The sequence below is a fragment of the Lactuca serriola genome, unplaced genomic scaffold, assembly GCF_051521515.1.
Source record: "Lactuca serriola cultivar US96UC23 unplaced genomic scaffold, Lser_US96UC23_V15 Lser_V15_Un132, whole genome shotgun sequence".
In the NCBI taxonomy this organism is placed as follows: Eukaryota; Viridiplantae; Streptophyta; class Magnoliopsida; order Asterales; family Asteraceae; genus Lactuca; species Lactuca serriola.
The window spans coordinates 12,882-32,329 of NW_027629726.1; the positions used below are offsets into that span (position 1 = coordinate 12,882).

The window sequence follows — 19,448 nt, forward strand, 5'->3', positions numbered from 1 at the left end:
GGAACACTCAGATTGGGTTGTTGCTATGCAGTTTGAACTGGCTGAATTTGAACGAAACAAGGTTTGGAGATTAATTTCTAAACCTTCTGATGTTTCAATTGTCGGATTAAAATGGATTTTTAAAAATAAAACTGACAAAGATGGCAATATTATTCGCAATAAAGCTAGACTAGTGGTTAAAGGTTATTCGCAACAAGAAGGAATAGATTATGAAGAAACATTTGCACCTGTTGCAAGACTTGAAGCAGTTCACATATTTTTAGCTTATGCAGCTCACAAAGACTTTGATGTTTATCAAATGGATGTTAAGTGTGCATTCTTAAATGGAGAACTAGAAGAAACAGTCTACGTTGAACAACCACCAGGGTTTATAAATGATGAACATCCTGATCATGTTTACATCCTAGATAAGGCTGTATATGGATTAAAACAAGCACCAAGAGCCTGGTACGCAACACTTACAAATTTCTTGAAACAATCTAAATTCAAACAAGAATCAGTAGACCCCACATTATTTAGCAAGAAAGTAGGGAATCATCTAATGCTTGTTCAAATTTATATTGATGATATTATTTTTGGCTCGACTGATCCAACATTGTCAATTGAATTTGAAAATCTAATGAAAAGTCAATTTGAAATGAGCATGATAGGAAAAATTAATAATTTTCTTGGATTGAATATAAGGCAGAACAAGGATGGAATCTTAATCAATCAAGAAAAATATACAAAGAACTTGCTTGAAAAGTTTGGAATGACCAATAGCACGAAACTAAGAGTACCAATGGTAGTAGGAACAAGACTAACTCCTTCTTAGATGCTCCTGCTGTTGATTTAACACTTTATCGAAGCATGATAGGTTCTTTATTGTACTTAACTGCAAGTAGACCTGATATTATGTTTTCGGTTTGTAATTGTGCTAGATATCAAGCTAATCCCAGAGAACCTCATTTGACTGCAGTGAAAAATATTTTTCGCTATCTTAAGGGAACAGTTTCGTTAGGACTTTGGTATCCTTCGAAAACGGGGTTTTTTATTCAAGCTTTTTCAGATTCTGATCTAGGAGGATGTATTTTGGATAGGAAAAGTACGAGTGGTGGATGTCAACTATTGGATGGGAAGTTGGTAAGTTGGCAATCGAAGAAACAAACTTGTGTGGCTATATCAACTGCTGAGGCTGAATACATTGCTGCTGCTGCTTGCACTTCGCAAATTATTTGGATTCAGAGTCAACTTCATGATTATGCAATAAACATGAAAAAGATTCCCTTGTATTGTGATTCGCAAAGTGCAATTTGCATTTGTCATAATCCAGTATAACATTTAAAGACAAAACACATTGCTCTTCGATATCATTTTATCAAAGATCATGTGGAAGATGGAAATATTGAAATTCATTTTGTTAAAACAACTGAACAACTTGCTGATATTTTTACAAAACCTCTTGATGAATAATCATTTGTTAGAATTTTAGCATGTTTGGAGATGATTGATGCGAATTCAATTCCAAAAACTCAAGCATGAAAGTTTCGATCAACAGTTATGAGTCAAACTTGTTCAGATGTTACTGTTCATCCAGAGGCTTCGCATGGCTTTGCATCCACATCTCTTCGCATTTGCGATCATAACAACTAAGGTTAGGCTTGCGATTCATTTTGTAGTTTTTAATTTTTGAAAAATCAAAAAATCCAAAAAGATTTTATGTTTATTCATTTTTGTTTTTGAAAAATTAAAAATCCAAAAAGATTTTATTTTGTTATGTTTTTAATTTTGAAAAATTAAAAATCCAAAAGGATTTTATTTTGTTATGTTTTTAATTTTGAAAAATTCAAAATTTTCAAAAATATTTTTGTTTTCTTTGATCTTTAAACATTGTGTGCTGTGAGTTTAGTACAGGGCTTAATGCGAAGAGGTCATGCTTATATGTTTCTACGGGAAGGTATCAATTTTTTTTAAAAAAAAAAACTAGTTAGGATGTCCCTACAAGCATGCTGTTGTATGTAGACCAAAAGCCTCAACAAGACTCGATGTGTGAAAACTAAAAGCCTTAATGAATCTTTCATACGAATGGTTTTCCCAATCAGGCTTAAATTCACATTAGTCAACTGAGCTACCTTACTCTTTTCATTGATGTTAAGAGTTTTCTGTTTTGTCCATTATAACAGAGGTACACTGCGATTCTTAACCAATCTTTTTATACCAAACAATTCTTTGAATCTAAATTTTTGAAGAGATTTGTCCTTAAGGTCTTTGATCAAAACCAATCAAAACCCAGACAAATCACAAGTATGTGTTTATGATCTAACATCATGAGACCGTGATGGAAGTGAAACCCAAACATCATAAACCTTAAGGAATTGACGGGGAACATAGTTCCAGATTTTAACGAAACTTTTGTTTCAGTACCAAAATTTCGAAACTCCAAATCATATTCAATTCACATGTGTGGTCTTGATCAAACATTCGCAACCCACGATGTTTGTTACCCAACAAGATCCAGTACAAATTTTTTTATGAATATAATTTCTGTGTGAGTTTTATTCGCAAATCCTAGTCATGATAAATATTTTCAAAAGCCAACTTGTCACTGACTACATTGGTCATACAAGTAATTTCATTTACAATTTCTCACCTTATGTTAAGGCTGATATGTAATGAAATTTGAAACCAACCCAAAATATCTTTTAAAAGAAGCCCTTCGATATTTATCAAAAAGTATTCGATTGTAATTCACGGGAAAATACACAAGCTGTTGATTATCTCTCTTGATGATTAATGAAGCAACCTTTGCCTGGGGTTTAACTGCCTTCATGTCAAATTGAATTTTTGACATCACAGAATTCCAAAATTTTTTGTTTATCATCTTATTCTGTTGACACAATGCACACACGAAATCCTTGAGGTTCTGAGTAAAACCAACTCAGGCTGATGATTTCGCAAATTTGGCATATGACTTCACTTTACATCCCAAAAGTGAAAGAGCCTTGCCTCCATGCGAAGGGTTTTAACGGTTCAAATTCTATAACGGAAAACTTGACAGGCTGTGTACTCAAGATGGTTGGTATTCTATCCGGTTTTCAAGGAGATGTGACAGTTACTTTTTGAAGCATGGTTATCTTTTGTAGTCATGATCCGATTTTCAAGGTGCCACTAACATTAAATGCATCCCGCTTTAATTTCAAATCAATTTGGGTAAACTATAAAAGGGGGATCAAGATCACTATATACGGTTACGCGAACAGAACTCTCACAAACCTCAAAAGATTCAAACTTGTTCAACTTCATCTCTTTCAAACCCTAACAATGGCGGCCACTCAATCCAACACTGATGAAGTTCTTTCTTAATCCCTGATGAAAATCCAAAGCACCAACTATCAAGTTGATCCAAATGTCTTTTCTTATCCTGAAGGATTGAAGATGCTCATCGTTGCCCTGAAACGATCACCCCTGTCCACCGCCATGTTTAGTTCCTTCTCTGTTCCGATGACATGGTTATCTTTGGCAGCTTCAACGGCATCATACAACCATACTACTGATGTGACAACCTTCAACTTGATGAACAACAAACATGTTAAACTTTCTAAGAAGATGTTTGTTGAACTCTTGCAGATTCCAAACAACCCTCCCTGGAGAAGATCAGTGACTTCAGAGTCAGGGTTACCGTGTATATGGAATCTTCTGTTTGGCATTTTTCTCAGATGCCTAACAAGACGCACAATTGGTCTAGATAGGGGGCGTATGGAGGTTTATGCCATGGTAATGGGATTGTATTATGACATCAGTGTAGACTATGCAACTCAGTTATGGAAGGAATTTGTTAAGAGTTTGGAAAACACAAATTCAGAAAAAGGAATATCTTGTGCAGGGTATTGGAGCTTGATTCTTGAAAAGGTATATGAAAAGGAGGGAATTTCAGTACCAGAGGATGCGGAGGTTGCAGAATTCTCTTTATATCAATTTCCAAAAGTGGTTGAAGATAATGAGGAAATATTTACCCATGTTGCTCGCATTCCAGATGTGATGCTTAACAAGGTTTCTCCAACTCACAAGGTGTTGGTGCGCTACATGAAGACTTTCAATCCAAATGTGGAGACTGGCATTTTGTTAAGCGTTGCAACTAAACCCTCAAAGAAGAAGAAGGCTATCAAGAATGATGCAACTGCTCAATCTTCGAAACAGGGTCAAGATGAGGAGATTCAGATAGTGGAAACCTCACCAAAATCAAAGAAGGATACAATACCCTCAAAATCGGGGGTATTGAAAAAGATTCGCAAGACTGAGGTGAGCAGTAAAGGGGTTACCGTTCACAATATTCCAGCTCCTGTCTCTCCAGGATCTAAGAGACAACGTGCTCAAGATGTTGTGAAACAAATGCAACAAACATTGTTGAAAAAGCGAAAGCGTATTATTCACAATGAGTCCTCAGATGAAGAAGTGGTTCTTGACACCCCACTAATCTCTACACCGGTAACTGTTTTTGATCTACCTGTATCAAATTTTCAAGTTTCACAAGTTTCCTCACAACCACTCGAAATAGTCACTACCAAATCAGTTTCTGAGGAGATACCTATTTCAGATACGGTTGTCAACATATCTGATACGAGGGCACCTATCACGAGTGTTGAAACCACTTTACCAATCACCTTAACCATTTCTTTACCACTTGTATCATTTCCATCTACAACACTATCCACAACCTCATCTATTTTTGATCATCCACTTCAAAACCCATTTACAACCCCTTTTCCCTCACAATCACCAGAAACTCTTCAACCTTCGCAACCTTTATCTGATAATGAAACTGACGGAGGAGCCTTTGGAGGAGTACTTGAAGACATTCACTTTGATTTAGAGGAGGAGGATATACCTGATCATATGCTTATGACAGGAAAGCAATTTAAAATCCTGAATCATAAGTTGAATGCCATTATTCAGTCGCAAGCTGATTCTGGCAGGATGTCTTCTATCTCAGCAATGGAGGTTGATATTATGCTTAAGGGTGCTGAGAAGCGAATAATGGAGAAGGTTAATCAGTCTGACAAAAATAATAAGCTTCGCATTCAAGCTCAAGGGAGGAATTTTACTTCGGTGGTCCAGGACATAAAAGTTGTTGCTAAAGAACGCCATGTTTTATTTGTACAGGATGTGAAGAAAGTTCGGGAGGATGTCAACTTTAAGCTTGAAGAGTTGAAAACCGAACTTGCGAAGGAGCTCAGGGATATAACTTCTCAACATATAGAAGTTCAAAAGAAGGTTGATGTGGTTGCTACAGAAGTGCACAAGGTTGTTGCTGCCCCTAAGCTTGAAGCTAATCACAAAGAAACCCAGGAGAAGTTTGATCAGCTGATCCAATTGGTGACTGAGCTGAAAACCATGGTTTCACAGTCTTCTTCTCAACAAATTCTCACTCCTAAGTTCTTGTCTCTAAAGGTTAATACTTTGGAACAAGCAATTCAGAAAGCTCTTGCACCAATCGCCAATTTTACCTCTTTACTACCGAAGAGTGCCCCACCTGCTTTCTCATGGGTGCAAGGGGGAGAGAAAATTTTAAGTAAAGAGGAGGATGCAAAGATAGTGGGAAAAGTAATATCTACCCAGCTTAAATCTACTCTTCCAATACTTACAATGCCAATTTCCTCAACTACAATAACCACAAGACCGATTGCCAAAGGAATTTCAATTGGGGCAAAAGAAGGAAGTTCGAGTTCAAAACCTCAAACAAATGTTGTGGGAAAAGGAAAAGGAATATTGTACGAAAAATAGAAGGAGGAGAAGAAAGCTGAGGTTGAGGCAGAGTTAGAAAGGATGAGGCAAGTGCAAAGCATCATAAGGCAAAGGGCAAGTGATCCTCCCATGATGAACAAAGGAGATCCTGCGAAGCTGTACTCTTATGAAACCATAGAGTCAAAAGTTGTGGGGAGGGAAATGTATGAATTCGAGAAGAAGCCAAAAAGAAGTTATGATATTGCGAATTCAGACAATTGTCAGCTAGATTTTCCGATCAACGAAATGCTCTTCATTACTGCTCAATACAAGATTAGCGAGAAGTTTGATAATCCTGATGATTACATACACATGAAAATCAGATTTCATGCTGTATTGGGGAAGAATCCGGATGAAGTTTGGTCTTTAATGAAGACCAAAAAGGTGTTAACAATCAAGAAAGATACGATGTTTGAAGACATGCTTCAAAATTTCCGTTACATTGTTATTCGAGCTGACAACAAGCAGTATGATTTCACTATAGCTGACTTTCCTCTGATGAACTGCAACGATTTGATTCAAGTGGTTCTCATTTTGAAACATATGGAAGAGAATAAGCTCAAAGGATCTGAGACTGAAGTGTTCAAGATAGGCTTCGCACATGTCAAGACATATATCGACAATTACTACAATTGCTTAGCTCTAACTGATGAACAATTGGCGACTACGTTGGGAAGAGAAGTGAACGTTCCTTGGGAAGAAACCTTATCCCAGTCAGCATTATCAAAATATGTTGTTGGGGAAATATGCCTGAAACCTTTTGGCATGGTGTTTTCAGGAAGAGATATGAAGGGGAAGCCCAATAAATTCTTGTTTAAAGTCTCAGAGGTGGAAAGATATACTTCTTCGCAATATACGCACTTTATTGTTCGTATGAACAATTGCAAGAAGAATAATGAAGGAGACAAGAAGGATCTCAAGAAGGTGATTTCCTAGTATGGAGAAGTGCGAAAGACAATTCACTCTGTTGTTCAAAAGCTTGTGGACTGAATAGCTTCGATTGTTTACAAAGGGGGAGATTGTAGAAGCAAAATTGTAAAAGTTGAATAATGTGTTTGTTTAGTTTCACATCTTTATGTTATTTTACTAAGTCAATTTTGTGCGAAGTGTATTGTTTAGACTTAGTATATTTTTTGTACACTCAGGTTCCCTATAAATAGAGACTGAGGATAGAAGTAGATGATAACTTTCTGAAACGCAAATATCCTTTCTGCTTATTCTATAATCAGTCTTCATCAATATAAGATCTGATTAATATTTACTCTTCGTGTTCTTACTTTTCAATCACTCAAATCATATTTGCTTTCATAAATCTCGATAACAATTCTCATTAGACTAAAAGAAAGATTTGGGTCATCAGATAGCTTTGCCATTATAAATGAAACCTCTTTTCCATGGGAAAGAATAAGGAAGACAAGGAATGAGAAATTTACGAAATTGCCCAACAATTATGGGAAAGAATAAGGAAGACAAGGAATGGGAAGCCAGATAGCTTTGTCATTATAAATGAAATCTGTTTTCCATGGGAATAATCAACAGAATCACTTGGACCAAACTTCTATCTCTTCACAATCTTTTGCACCATTTTCATTACCAAATTCCAAGAGTACATATAGGTCACCCAAGTAGAGCTATATAATCCAGCATTGGTTAAAACCTTCCTTTTTTAATAATGTCTTGAATATAGATAGAGGGTCTTTTGAAACTGAATGACCTTAATTGTGAAAGATATCAATTGTATACAAGTGGGTTGAAAGTTATGGCTAACACTCATCCGGTAGTCAGCATCTGGGTTCTAAGAGCACGAACCTGTTTTTGGAGTGGTTGATGAAGGCTTTGTTCATGGTATATGAAAATCATTGGTATGGTTGTTTTGCTTCCTCCAGCTAAGATGATCATCATGTATGTCCACTTTAGGATTACATTTATTCTACTGGTATGTTTTCTGGCTATTAATAGTATTTCACCCCTGTAACTTTTGATGCCATATATATAAAACAAAAAACAAATGCTGTAGCTCTTGTGTGTATTTTCTTTTACTTTGTAATATTCCCTCTTAAAAAAAGAAGTTTATCTCGTCTTGTATAGACATGCAACTAGCTATGCACTGCATAGTATTGAGGAACTATCTTCTATTGAGCCTTTATTAAGTTAATATAAAAGTACAAAAGATGTAATAACAGTTACCATACACTTAGAAGAACATGTATAAATATTACTTAATATACACTTATGCTATAAGACGGAACTCAATGCCATACACAATAAGACCAGACATATTTCCTTCATAACAAGTCAGTTTCAAATCCAGAGGAATATACTCATCATTATGAGTGTTATCAAACATAGTTTCCCACACTATAACCTCCATCCATCCATCTTCTCTCTGTTCTAGAATCCATTTGATTTTGTCCAAATTCACTGTGCTTGGGTGAGTGAAAGAAATGATTTGGTTCTTTCCTTTCTATGGGGTACTATATATATATATATATATATATATATATATATATATATATATATATATATAGGGAGTGGTTCAAATGAAAACCAAAAAAGGTTAATAACCGTAAGAACCTCTAACTTTAGATGTCTATAAAGGGTTTAGGGTAACCCTAAACCCTAAACCCTAAACCTTAAACCCTAAACCCTAAACCCTAACCCCTAACCCCTAAACCCTAATCCCTTTATAAACACCCTAAACCCTAAACCCCAAACCCTTAACCCTAACCCCTAAACCCTAAACCATAAACCCTAAACCCTTTATAAACACCCTAAACACTAAACCCTAAACCCTAAACCCTTTATAAACATCTAAAATTAGAGGTTCTTACGGTTCTTAACCTTTTTTGGTTCTCATTTGAACCTTTACCTATATATATATATATATATATATATATATATATATATATATATCTGAGAAATTAAATATTCTTCTACTTTTGTTCCTACAAATCCTTCTATCTAATTAAATAACGACATATGTCATATTAGTTTATTAAAATATCATAAAATTTCATTAAATGGGCATTAAATATTATACATGTCACTATTTAATTTGGTAGGAGGATTTGTAGGAACAAAAAGTAGAAGGATATTTAATTTCCCTCTCTCTCTCTGTGTGTGTATATATATATATATATATATATATATATATATATATATATATATATATATATATATATATATAGAGAGAGAGAGAGCTAGGTTCAAATGTTTTTAGTAACTATTGTGTGCATGAATGCACCATAGGAATTTAGGAAATAATAAATAATTAAATAAATCATTTAAGGGTATTATAGTAATCTTTGCATATTTAATTATGGTAGATAATTGGTATATTTATTATCCCTTTAAATATGGGATGTCAAAGTCAAAACCTCCTGTAGAAAAAACCCTACAATTGCCCCGACCTTCACACAGTCCATCATTCCGTCGGCCTCTATGTCGCATCAATCATTGCCGCCGATCTTCACACATCCTCGATGATGCCATAAAAAAGGAACAACATAATAATCATCGCATCAATCCTTGAAATGCTAAAAAGAATGGGTGATTTGATCCTCGCAAAGCAAAAAGAGAATCGAAGGTTTTTCTTATTATATCATTTGTTTTTTTTTTCTTCATTCATCAATCTGATTCCTTTGTTATAGTCGTATGTGGTTTTTCATATTGCTTGGTGCCAATTTCTTTGTTTGTAAATATTAATAGCGCACTTGCCAAACATGGTACAGAAACTGTTATCACATACACATCGCAACAAACATTATAACAATTGAATTCTAAAAAGATGGGAAATCACAGTAAAGTCGGTCAATTTAGATTTTTCTAGAAGGGGTAGATACATTGCTTGCCTTTAAACCTTTGTATATATATGTGATGATTGTGATTTTTAGCCACCCACGTTGGTATAGGCTATGCTATAATGTATATGTTTAAACTTTTGCTTTTGTTTTATTTTTTCAAGAATGTATGATTATGAAACATATGTTTATTACTTTATTATATTGATGGTGGTAATGGGATCATGTTTCGTAGGATTACTTCATTCACATGATACATATAATTTTGTTTGCTATATCAATTCATTTATGATAGAACATTTTTAGGAGCGCCCTTAAAGTGTTTGATGAAACGCCAAAGAGAAATATAACAGTCTCAGATTGTATTCATGGTTAGTGATGGAATCACCGGTTAATGAGGAGATGCTGGTAAGTTTACATGAACTTTATTGATCTTTGATTACATTTTCTGAGTTGGGTTTTTGTAATTTTTTATTTTTTTCAGAAATTACCATTTTTTGATGGTAGAGAACTTGTAGCTAGAAGTATTGATGATTCAATCTATGTTTATAATGTTGAAGCAAACATCTATCCTGACCATAGATTTGATGTTGAAGCAAAGTGACTTTTCCTTATGTTTATGATGTTGAAGCAAACAGACATATGGGCTGATCATAGCTTTGACCTTGTTTACCTTTTTATAATATTTCCATTCTAAAAGAATAGTTTATTATATAAGAATATTATTGCTTTATTCTGATAGAATTTGTAGTTAATTAATTATATGTTTAATGTGCACTTGTTACAAGTGTATCACTATAAAGTATTTGACAATGAATTTGTGATAGAAATGGCTTGAAGAATGGCTTGAAGACCTGATGAGAAAGGCTCCTTGTATAAAATCATTCTCATGCAATACAATTCTGACAGAATGTCAATGTCACAAAATGTCAATCTCATAGAATGCTAGCATATTTTGAATTGGCTTAGAGGTCATGCCTTGTGTGTTGCTTTTTATACGTTGTGCCTTAGGATTGTCTCTCGGGTTTATTTTTGACGGTTGTTGGTTATTCTTTTATCGACCGGGTTGGATATAACCGGTTCGATGTGGTCATTTCTCCTTATTAGGCCTTTTATTGTTGTTTTTGTTTTTACCCAATCTGTGGTCGATATCCCCTCTTTATTTAATAACCGACATGGGTACACCATTATTTAACTATAAATAATGTCTTTTATACTCCTTCAGAAGTGATGTCTTTTATTCAATACTTATTTATTCACCTATGTACTTTGTATACATATAGGTCTTTCATATATATATATATATATATATATATATATATATATATATATATATATATATATATGTTCATGAATAATTACCATCGTTTAGAATTTTACCATGGTATATAAGACCCAAAACTATCAAACGTAAAAGAGTATAAATGAATGAAAGTATGATCTTATTATATACCTCTGATTATACAAAATATCCTTCAACTAACTCTAGGAAAATACTATGTATAGCCCGATTAAGGCCTGAGCACACCTAAAAAAATGAGTTTGTATGAAGCCCACATGCATGGCTTGATGGACCTATTAACTAGTCAAAGCCCTGCCATACCCACCTCCATGCGGGGGTTGTCTCGCGTCTCTTATGCACATATACTACACAAACACAAGTTTTAAACTTATTCTAGTTAAAAAAAAAAACTGATTTTTTTAGAATCGTTTATAGAAAACTGGTTTTGCTCATAATGGGTTCGATATTTATTGGAAGGTGAAATTTGTAAAAAAAAAAAATTGTTGTTTTTTTTTTTTCTTGTTTTTTAACCGGTTCTATTTGTTTTGTTCGTTTTGTGTAAATCGGGTAAAAACCAGTTCCAAACGGACGGTTCAGTTCTAACAAGTTCGGTTATTTCAAAACCGGTTCTGGTTTTCTCCATTTGGTTGTCAAAAAACCACTTTGTATTGTGCACTCTACTTGGAACTTGGGAGTTGGGACTATCTTGGGAGCAGATGGACTCCTCATTACCGGGCTCACGGGCTGGGCTGCCGAGTACAAAAGTATTCCAAGAGCCCAAAATACGTGGAGGAATACAACAGATAGGAGGCCGATTATGAAGTCAAGAGATATTAATGGGAATGTGATTGGACTTAAATCTTAGCCCCATCAAGCTCTATATTAATCACGGAATTGATAAAAATTTAATGCGGAAGTGGGTGCAGATACGACCAAAAGAAAGATTAGGGTCATCAGAATCGATAGAGTAAAGGGAATGAGAAATTTACCAAATTGCCCAACAATTATGGGAAAGAACAAGGAAGACAAAGAATGGGAAGCCAGGTAGCTTTTTCATTATAAATGAAGTCTCTTTTCCATGGGAATAATCAACAGAACCACTTGGACCAAACTTCTATCTCTTCATAGTCAAAATCTTTTGCACCATTTTCATTACTAAATTCCAAGTAGCTATACAATCCAGCATTGTTTAAAACCTTTCTTTTTTAATAATGTCTTGAAGAGAGAGAGAGAGAGAGAGAGAGAGAGAGAGAGAGAGAGGATCTTTTGAAAATGAATGACCTTACCTGTGAAAGATCGATATCAATTGTATACAAGTGGGTTGAAAGTTATGGCTAACACTCATCCGTTTGTCTGCATCTGGGTTCTAATTAAGAGCGCGAACCTGCTTTTGGAGTGGTTGATGAAGGGTTTGTTCATGGTATATGAAAATCGTTGGTATGGTTGTTTTGCTTCCTCCAGCTAAGATGATCATCATGTATGTCCACTTGAGGATTACATTACTTCTACTGGTATGTTTTCTGGTTATTAATAGTATTGCACCCCTGTAACTTTTGATGCCATATAAACAAAAAAAACAAATGCTATAGCTCTTGTGTGTATTTTCTTTTACTTTGTAATTTTCCCTCTTATAAAAAGAAGTTTATCTTGTCTTGTATAGACATGCAACTAGCTATGCGCTGCATAGTATTGAGGAACTATCTTCTATTGAGCCTTTATTAAGTTAATATAAAAGCACAAAAGATGTAATAACAGATTACCATACACTTAGAAGAACATGTATAAATGTTACTTAATATACACTTATGCTATAGGACGGAACTCAATGCCATACACAATAAGACCAGACATATTTTCTTCATAACATGTCAGTTTCAAATCCATAGGAACAAACTCATCATTATGCGTGCTATCAACGTTAAATTCCCACACTTCAACCTCCATCCATCCATCTTCTCTCTGTTCTGGAATCCATTTGATTTTGTCTAAATTCACTGTGTTTGGGTACCTGAAAGAAATGATTTTGGTTCTTTCCTTTCTATGAGGTACTAGATCACGTGCTTTCACTGGGCACTTGAGCCCACGATATTTTTTTGAAAGTTTGAACACAAGGAAACAAGCATAGGTTGTATCTGATGAGAGCATTTTGGTCTCAATGTCACATTTGATACGAAAATCCTGGTGAGATAGAATCTCAACAACCTCTTCAAATCTGCACCTACATTAATTAAGTCTTATAAATTTAAGTGATTCCATGAAATCTGCTAAAGTAAACCTAAGATGAAAGGAGTAATAAAGTAAACCTGGATTCGGTTGGAGGGTTGCACAACTTTATACTTGAAGAGTTGTATATAATTGCTTTTGCAGGTAGCATATGACATCTCTTCCCGTTGACTTCACTTAGGGAGAATAACTGTTCATCATAGAGTTACACGCTTATCATTATGATACCACAAGAATATGTAATTAATTTTTCAAATTTTGTGTTAAGAAAAAGAAAAACATCAGACCTTTTCACCATTGTCAATTAGAACTCCTTTGAAAAGAAGTAAGCACAGCTCTACATTGGAGGCATTTTGGACATTGTTTCCAGACCTCTTAATAATTTCTTTATTATCGGCTATCATTTGTTCTGCTGAGTCCATCTCCAACTTTGTTTTCAAGACTCCTCCCATGTTTGTTCCATCCTTCAATTTTTTATTTTTTTCTAAGTCCACCTATAGACAATTAGATGACCACGTTATGATATTTTTGTACAAATTTCCCCAAAATAAATACAAAAAAGAAGAGAGGTACACTAACTATTTGATTTACCATTGGAATGGCGTTAAACTCTATGCCTTCAACAAATATTCCCCCTATGCCACAATAATACTTTGAAAAGCTTTCTAGTAGAAATTCAAAATCAGTACTTCTGTGATCACTCTGAAACCGAAATAATTCAACTCTCAACCACTGACTTCCACCTTCTTTCCACTCTGCAAAATATGCATTTAAGGTTTCACCCGCCTTTTTATATTTAAGGTTTATGTATATCGGCCTGTTGGAAACCTTTCTTCGATCATAAAACTTGAAAACTAGGTAAGCTCCATACATCGTCTCTGGAGTTAAGAACTCAGCATTTATCTGAACTCCAATATTAAGATTTGAGATGTCCAAGATCTTTGCGACCTTTGGAAATCTGCACAAACATATTACGATTCAGAAAATCGTATGCTATCCAACATATTGATAGATTGTAAAAAGGAGCAAGTGTTGGTAGTTTCTCATAATTTACATGTTAGACTATGATTCTAATAAATATATGTTTCTGTGGGTTTAATTTGTGGCTTACAAATTGGTCAAAAGGTCCAAATAAAGTCAAAAGATCTTTAGTGAATAAGGGTACTTTTGTCTTTTTCAAGCGTTTGTTTTTGTTTGGCTGCAGCTTAATAATGTGTATCAGGTTAGTTACGGAGAGTTTTTGAGATTTGCCATTTCCATTATTCTCCTCTTTTCTTTGTTCCCCCACAAGTAAAATGAGAAGCAAATTTTGGTTCTTCATTTTCTTGTTTCTTTTCTAATTATTCCTTTTGTAAACACTAAACACATATACACATCATCATAGCACAGCAGTTTCATTTTCCACATCTCAAAAGACCACCAAATTATGTGCCCATAAGATGAGAAAAACTACAAAACAAGCCCCCATATTTTGAAATTTGTTGTTAAAACTCGTTGGCTCAAGTCAAAAATGTGAATTCTACTTCAACATAGATTTGACAAAACTAAGGGAATTTCTATCACTTCATTAGAAGTTTAGATCCCAAGCCCAACATGTTTTCCACCATATCTTAGTACAGTCACTTATAAAACTTGTGGTTCCCGAAGCAAGCTCATGCACTCTAGCTAGGTTTTAACCTCATGGATTTGATGCAAACGTTCCACTTCATAAAAGAAGTAGAAATTTTTATGCTAGAGTTCACTCCAAACAGAATGATTTTAAGTTAAGTGACATGTATCACTTGACTTAAAAAGTTAATAGAAAGTGGTGGTAATCACATAAAGTAGACAGAACCTTGATTTTTGAATGGATCTCCACTTCAGAGAAGAAACATCATTGTATGAAAATCTTTTGGCCGGTATCATTTCATTTCTTGATCCATCCATGCTTATTGAAAACCACTGTTGCCATAAAAGATGAGCAAAAATTGAAATTAAAAATGAGTCGGAGAGCATTAATTATATTATGAAAAGGCATGGAATGTTGAGAGAAGATGTCGAGAGGATTAGAAGACAGTGAGAATGATAAGTTATTTATCTAAATGGTTACTTTCTGTCCTGATATATATTATATCTTGCATGGAATGATTAGTTTGTTTCTTGTATAATATTGATGGCTGGTTATTTATCAATATTGTTGCTTGTTTGGAGTTTGGATCTCATGTTTCTACCTCTGATGAGCCTTGAGTTGTTTTTCAATCACCTTTACCTTCTTTGAGATTAGATTATATTAGATATCATTTATCAGTGCTGCATTGAGCTTGCAAGATCATCTAGAAAAAAAAAAAAACATTCCTTTCATTTGAAGAAAACATAATACCCACAGTGGTTTTTCCTTGATATGTAAATAAAAGCCTATGTTGTGTAAATGATTCCTAGATGCAAAATTTTGATTATAGTGCTATTATATTATCTTCTTTTTCTGGCAGGCATGTATGCTATATATGGTAGTGAAGAGATATTCCAAGGAAAACCAACACATGGAATTATTGACTATAGTCTATCGATGTATATTTCGAATGAGGAAAACATATATAATGGTAAAAGAGATTGAGTCACCACTTTTTCGTTGTTAAGGAGGATTCCTGAAGAAAATAGGGAATGGAGATCCTTCTTTGAGATAGTGGAGGGCACCGGATATTTTGACATTTGGATTATTTTCTTATAATCTGTTGGCAGATTTTGCTCCCATTCCCACTCATCCTGTGTATGTGTGAAAGATGAAAACATTATAACTGCATGCAAAGCAGTTTGCTGAATCTTGCTATTAAAAGAAGGCTCATTAGTTTCTCTACTCGTCAAGGTGAACTTACCTGGCAATTGAAGGCTTTTTCAAGTTCCTCTACAACTTTAGCCATTGTTGGTCGATCCTCATGTTGTTCCATCAAGCATTGATAGGCAATGGTTGAAAATATCTCCAACGATTGTGGTTCAATTTGTTGTTTTATAGCATGAAAGATAATATCTTGTATTTTTTGGGTTTTGAAGCTTTTTGCTGCCAACTGTGCAAGAAACACCACTCGCTCGTCTTCAACTGTCGGTCTTGCACTTTTCAGTTGAGCCTCATCATTTGGGAGTTCACGAAGCTGTTGTTTCTGATCAGTTTTGATCCTTTCAACTGCCGATCTCCCAGATAAGATCTCAAATAAAATAACCCCAAAAGAATACACGTCTGATTTCTGTGTTATGGAGCCTGTAGTCATATAGAGTGGATCAAGATAGCCTAAACTGCCTGCACCTTTGAATATGATGAAGTCAGAAATCGCAGCTTTCCAATCGTCCCTAAGAAGAATGCTACTGCTTTTCATGTCACCATGAATCAACTGTTGATCGATTTCAGTATGACTATGAATGTAAGCTAACCCATGTGCAGCATCAACACATATCTTGAGCCGTTGTTTCCATGTTAGACTATTATTGGTCAGATGCTGTTTTACACTTCCTTTAACCATGTGCTCAAAAACAACGATCCTCTCACCCTTCTCTTCACAAAATCCTATAACTGGAACAACATTCTCATGGTTATACCTACAAAGGCTAGCAATCACCTTACAAAATTCTTCTCCATATGAATCCACCGAACGATGGAGCCGCTTTATGGTTACCGTGTTATGTCCACTGAAGTGAGAAAGTTCCCCATAGTACACCTCCCCCAGTGGTCCTTGGTCTTTTATATCATGGAAATTGTTTGTAGCAGACATAACATCATCTAGTGTCGTTCTAAGGGATTCCACTCCCTTCACCTGCATAAATTACGAAAAGATAACTGTAAGCCTTGTAATATTATGTATCCATTCTTGTTTCCGATTTAAGGGGTGTTTGAGATTACTTATTTAAAGTGCTTATTGACTCATTGTGGTTTGACACCTAAGCTATTTTAAATGTTTAGATAGAATAATATTAGAAAAACATATTGACTTAATAAGAATTTTTTGACAAGTTACTTCCTCCTTATTTATTGAATTAAATAAAGGAGTAAATTACACGAATGGTCCCTATGGTTTTGGGTAATTTGCACGCTTGGTCCCTAACTTATTTTTTTAACTCGGAAGGTCCCTACTGTTTGTTTTTGTTACACGTTTGGTCCCTACAATTTGTTTTTGTTACGCGTTTGGTCCCTATCTTACCTAAAAAGACTATTATTTAAATAGAGAAAAATGATGAGGTAGGTAAGGTAAGGTGAGGGGGTGGGGTTGGGGGTGTGTTTATTTAAAGAAATTAAAAAATTAATGACAAAATAGTCCTTTTAGGTAAGAAAGGGACCAAGCGCGTAACAAAAACAAACAGTAGGGACCTTCCGAGTTCAAAAATTAAGTTAGGGACTAAGCGTGCAAATTACCCTAAACCATAGGGACCATTCGTGTAATTTACTCTAAATAAAGAGTTTTTGATAAATTACTTCCACAACAGATTTAACTATAGGTATAATCAGAATTTGCCAAACACTAATATTAGCTTTTTACCAGAAATCTATGTTACCAACAAAATGAATGACTTACATGAGACTTGAATGCTCTCTCAAGTTCTTTCACGACATCAGCCATTGTGGGCCGGTCCACTCGCTTTCCTTGGCAGCATTTATATGCAATTGTTGCAAATATCATTACGGAATCTGGGCAGGTTTCATCATCTATAATGGAAGAGCCAAGTTTCTCAAATTCTTTCTTGAACTTCAAATCGATAATCGTGTTCACTTTTTTCTGCTGGAAGCAACGTTTAGCCATCTGAGGTAGAAGTTCTGGGTAATCTTTGGACAATTGGAATCGAGCCAGTCTTCCAGTCAATGCTTCGAACAAAACCACTCCAAACGAATAAACATCAGACTCCTTTGTCAGCGTACTTGTCAAGACATACTCTGGATCAATATACGCGAGTGTGCCAGCAGCTTGAGTCATGAGAAAGGTCGCTTGCAGATTTGCGGGGCTAATTCTTGACAACCCAAAGTCACTAATCATGCCTATGTAGTTTCTCCCTAATAGAATGTTGGAACTTTTTATATCTCGATGTATTATCCTATGATGTTCTCCAACACCATTATGGAGAAAGTCGAGCCCATAGGCAGCATCCAGGCAAATCTGAAGACGTGTTGTCCATGTATGAATATCATTATTTTCAATATGACTATCAAGACTCCCATTCGAGGCATACTCATACACAAGAATACGTTCATGATCTTCATCACAAAATCCAACAAGTGTGACAAGGTTTTTGTGTGTAAAGTAAGGGAGCACAGAGATTTCTTGCAAGAATTCCCCAGTTCCTTGCCCTGAATTCCTATCTAACCGCTTAATAGCAACAGTGCTTTGTGTTCTTTGGTAGCTTGAGAGTTCCACCGTAGAAACTGTCTTATATCCACCTTGTTTAACATATTTTCTAAAATCGAAATGGAAGAGTTTTGCTTTGTAAACTTTCCCAAATCCACCAATTCCAATTTTATAATCATCGTGAAAATTATAAGTTGCTGACTTTATATCTTCTAGTGGGATTTTCATATGATCCATGTTTTTCACCTGCAACATTGAGTGTCGGTGTAGTGGAAAATAAAAGTTAAATTTCCCGCTTATTATAATATTACTACACACATGAGGATCACATATAACTCAAAGATATTTTTTTTATCATTTCAGAAAACTCAAAAGATCCATAGAAACTAGCTAGTTGTCTTGCAAATTTTTGCTTTATCTTAAATTTCCTCATGCCTTATGCTGTTTTACTTCAATTCCTATGATCAAAAATATACTACTAGTTATAAATGCATGCACAGTCTATTTGATGAATCCCTACTTCGTTACAAAATGTGCTTTCTAGTTTCCCGTTCATTTTTTTTTTTTGTACATTTTCTCTCTCGTTTTCTTTTTCTTTTTTTAAATTTAGAACTAGTGTTCAATTTTATAATTATATATTTCCATTAGCTAAGATAACGTAGCTCCTCCAAAGTGTAACTTCGCCTCCATTTTGACATATCATATATATTTAATATTTGTCTCATTTTAGAATTATCGACTATAACCTTCTGTAATGGTGTAAATTATTTTATATTTTAAGTATATTTCTAATAAATTAAACTATTTAAAATAAACAATATTGATAAAAAATAAAAAAATAAAAAAAAAAAATAATAAAATAAAAAAAAAAAACCTGAAACTAAAGGATATTGTAAATTATAAACAAGATCAAGAGGAATATATATATATATATATATATATATATATATATATATATATATATATATATATATATATATATATCTTTGTGAGATCTGGTATGTGTTTGGAATCACTCTATGACCATAAACCGGTCCATCCATGTATGAAAAATAATAGATAACATGTTAAGTCTTAATT

At 34.5% G+C, this 19,448-nt stretch overlaps 1 protein-coding gene across 3 annotated transcripts; it reads right to left on the reverse strand.

The window, feature by feature from the left end:
• Nucleotides 1–12,531: 12,531 nt before the first annotated feature.
• LOC145078271 (uncharacterized) lies at nt 12,532–18,610 on the reverse strand. 3 transcript variants are annotated; one of them, XM_079023045.1, is made up of 8 exons: nt 17,604–18,610; nt 15,918–16,847; nt 15,667–15,807; nt 14,900–15,006; nt 13,657–14,023; nt 13,353–13,559; nt 13,146–13,255; nt 12,532–13,060 (listed from the first exon to the last, which is right to left on the reverse strand). In XM_079023045.1, the coding sequence occupies exons 1-8, from the start codon at nt 18,603–18,605 to the stop codon at nt 12,646–12,648; spliced, it is 3,279 nt and encodes a 1,092-aa protein (XP_078879171.1). In that variant the 5' UTR covers nt 18,606–18,610; the 3' UTR covers nt 12,532–12,645. The 3 variants fall into 3 exon arrangements, with proteins under 3 accessions (XP_078879171.1, XP_078879172.1, XP_078879170.1); XM_079023046.1 differs by having other exon boundaries at nt 12,532–13,054; nt 15,664–15,807; XM_079023044.1 differs by having other exon boundaries at nt 15,664–15,807.
• Between the last annotated feature and the right edge of the window lie 838 nt (nt 18,611–19,448).

Excerpts from the sequence above, each read along its gene's own strand:
- LOC145078271 (XM_079023044.1), bottom strand. The coding sequence starts at position 18,605 with ATGGATCATATGAAAATCCCACTAGAAGATATAAAGTCAGCAACTTAT. Across the intron at positions 13,560-13,656 it reads AGTTTAACGCCATTCCAATG|GTGGACTTAGAAAAAAATAA; the intron begins GTAAATCAAATA and ends AATTGTCTATAG. Across the intron at positions 13,256-13,352 it reads TAATTGACAATGGTGAAAAG|TTATTCTCCCTAAGTGAAGT; the intron begins GTCTGATGTTTT and ends TATGATGAACAG.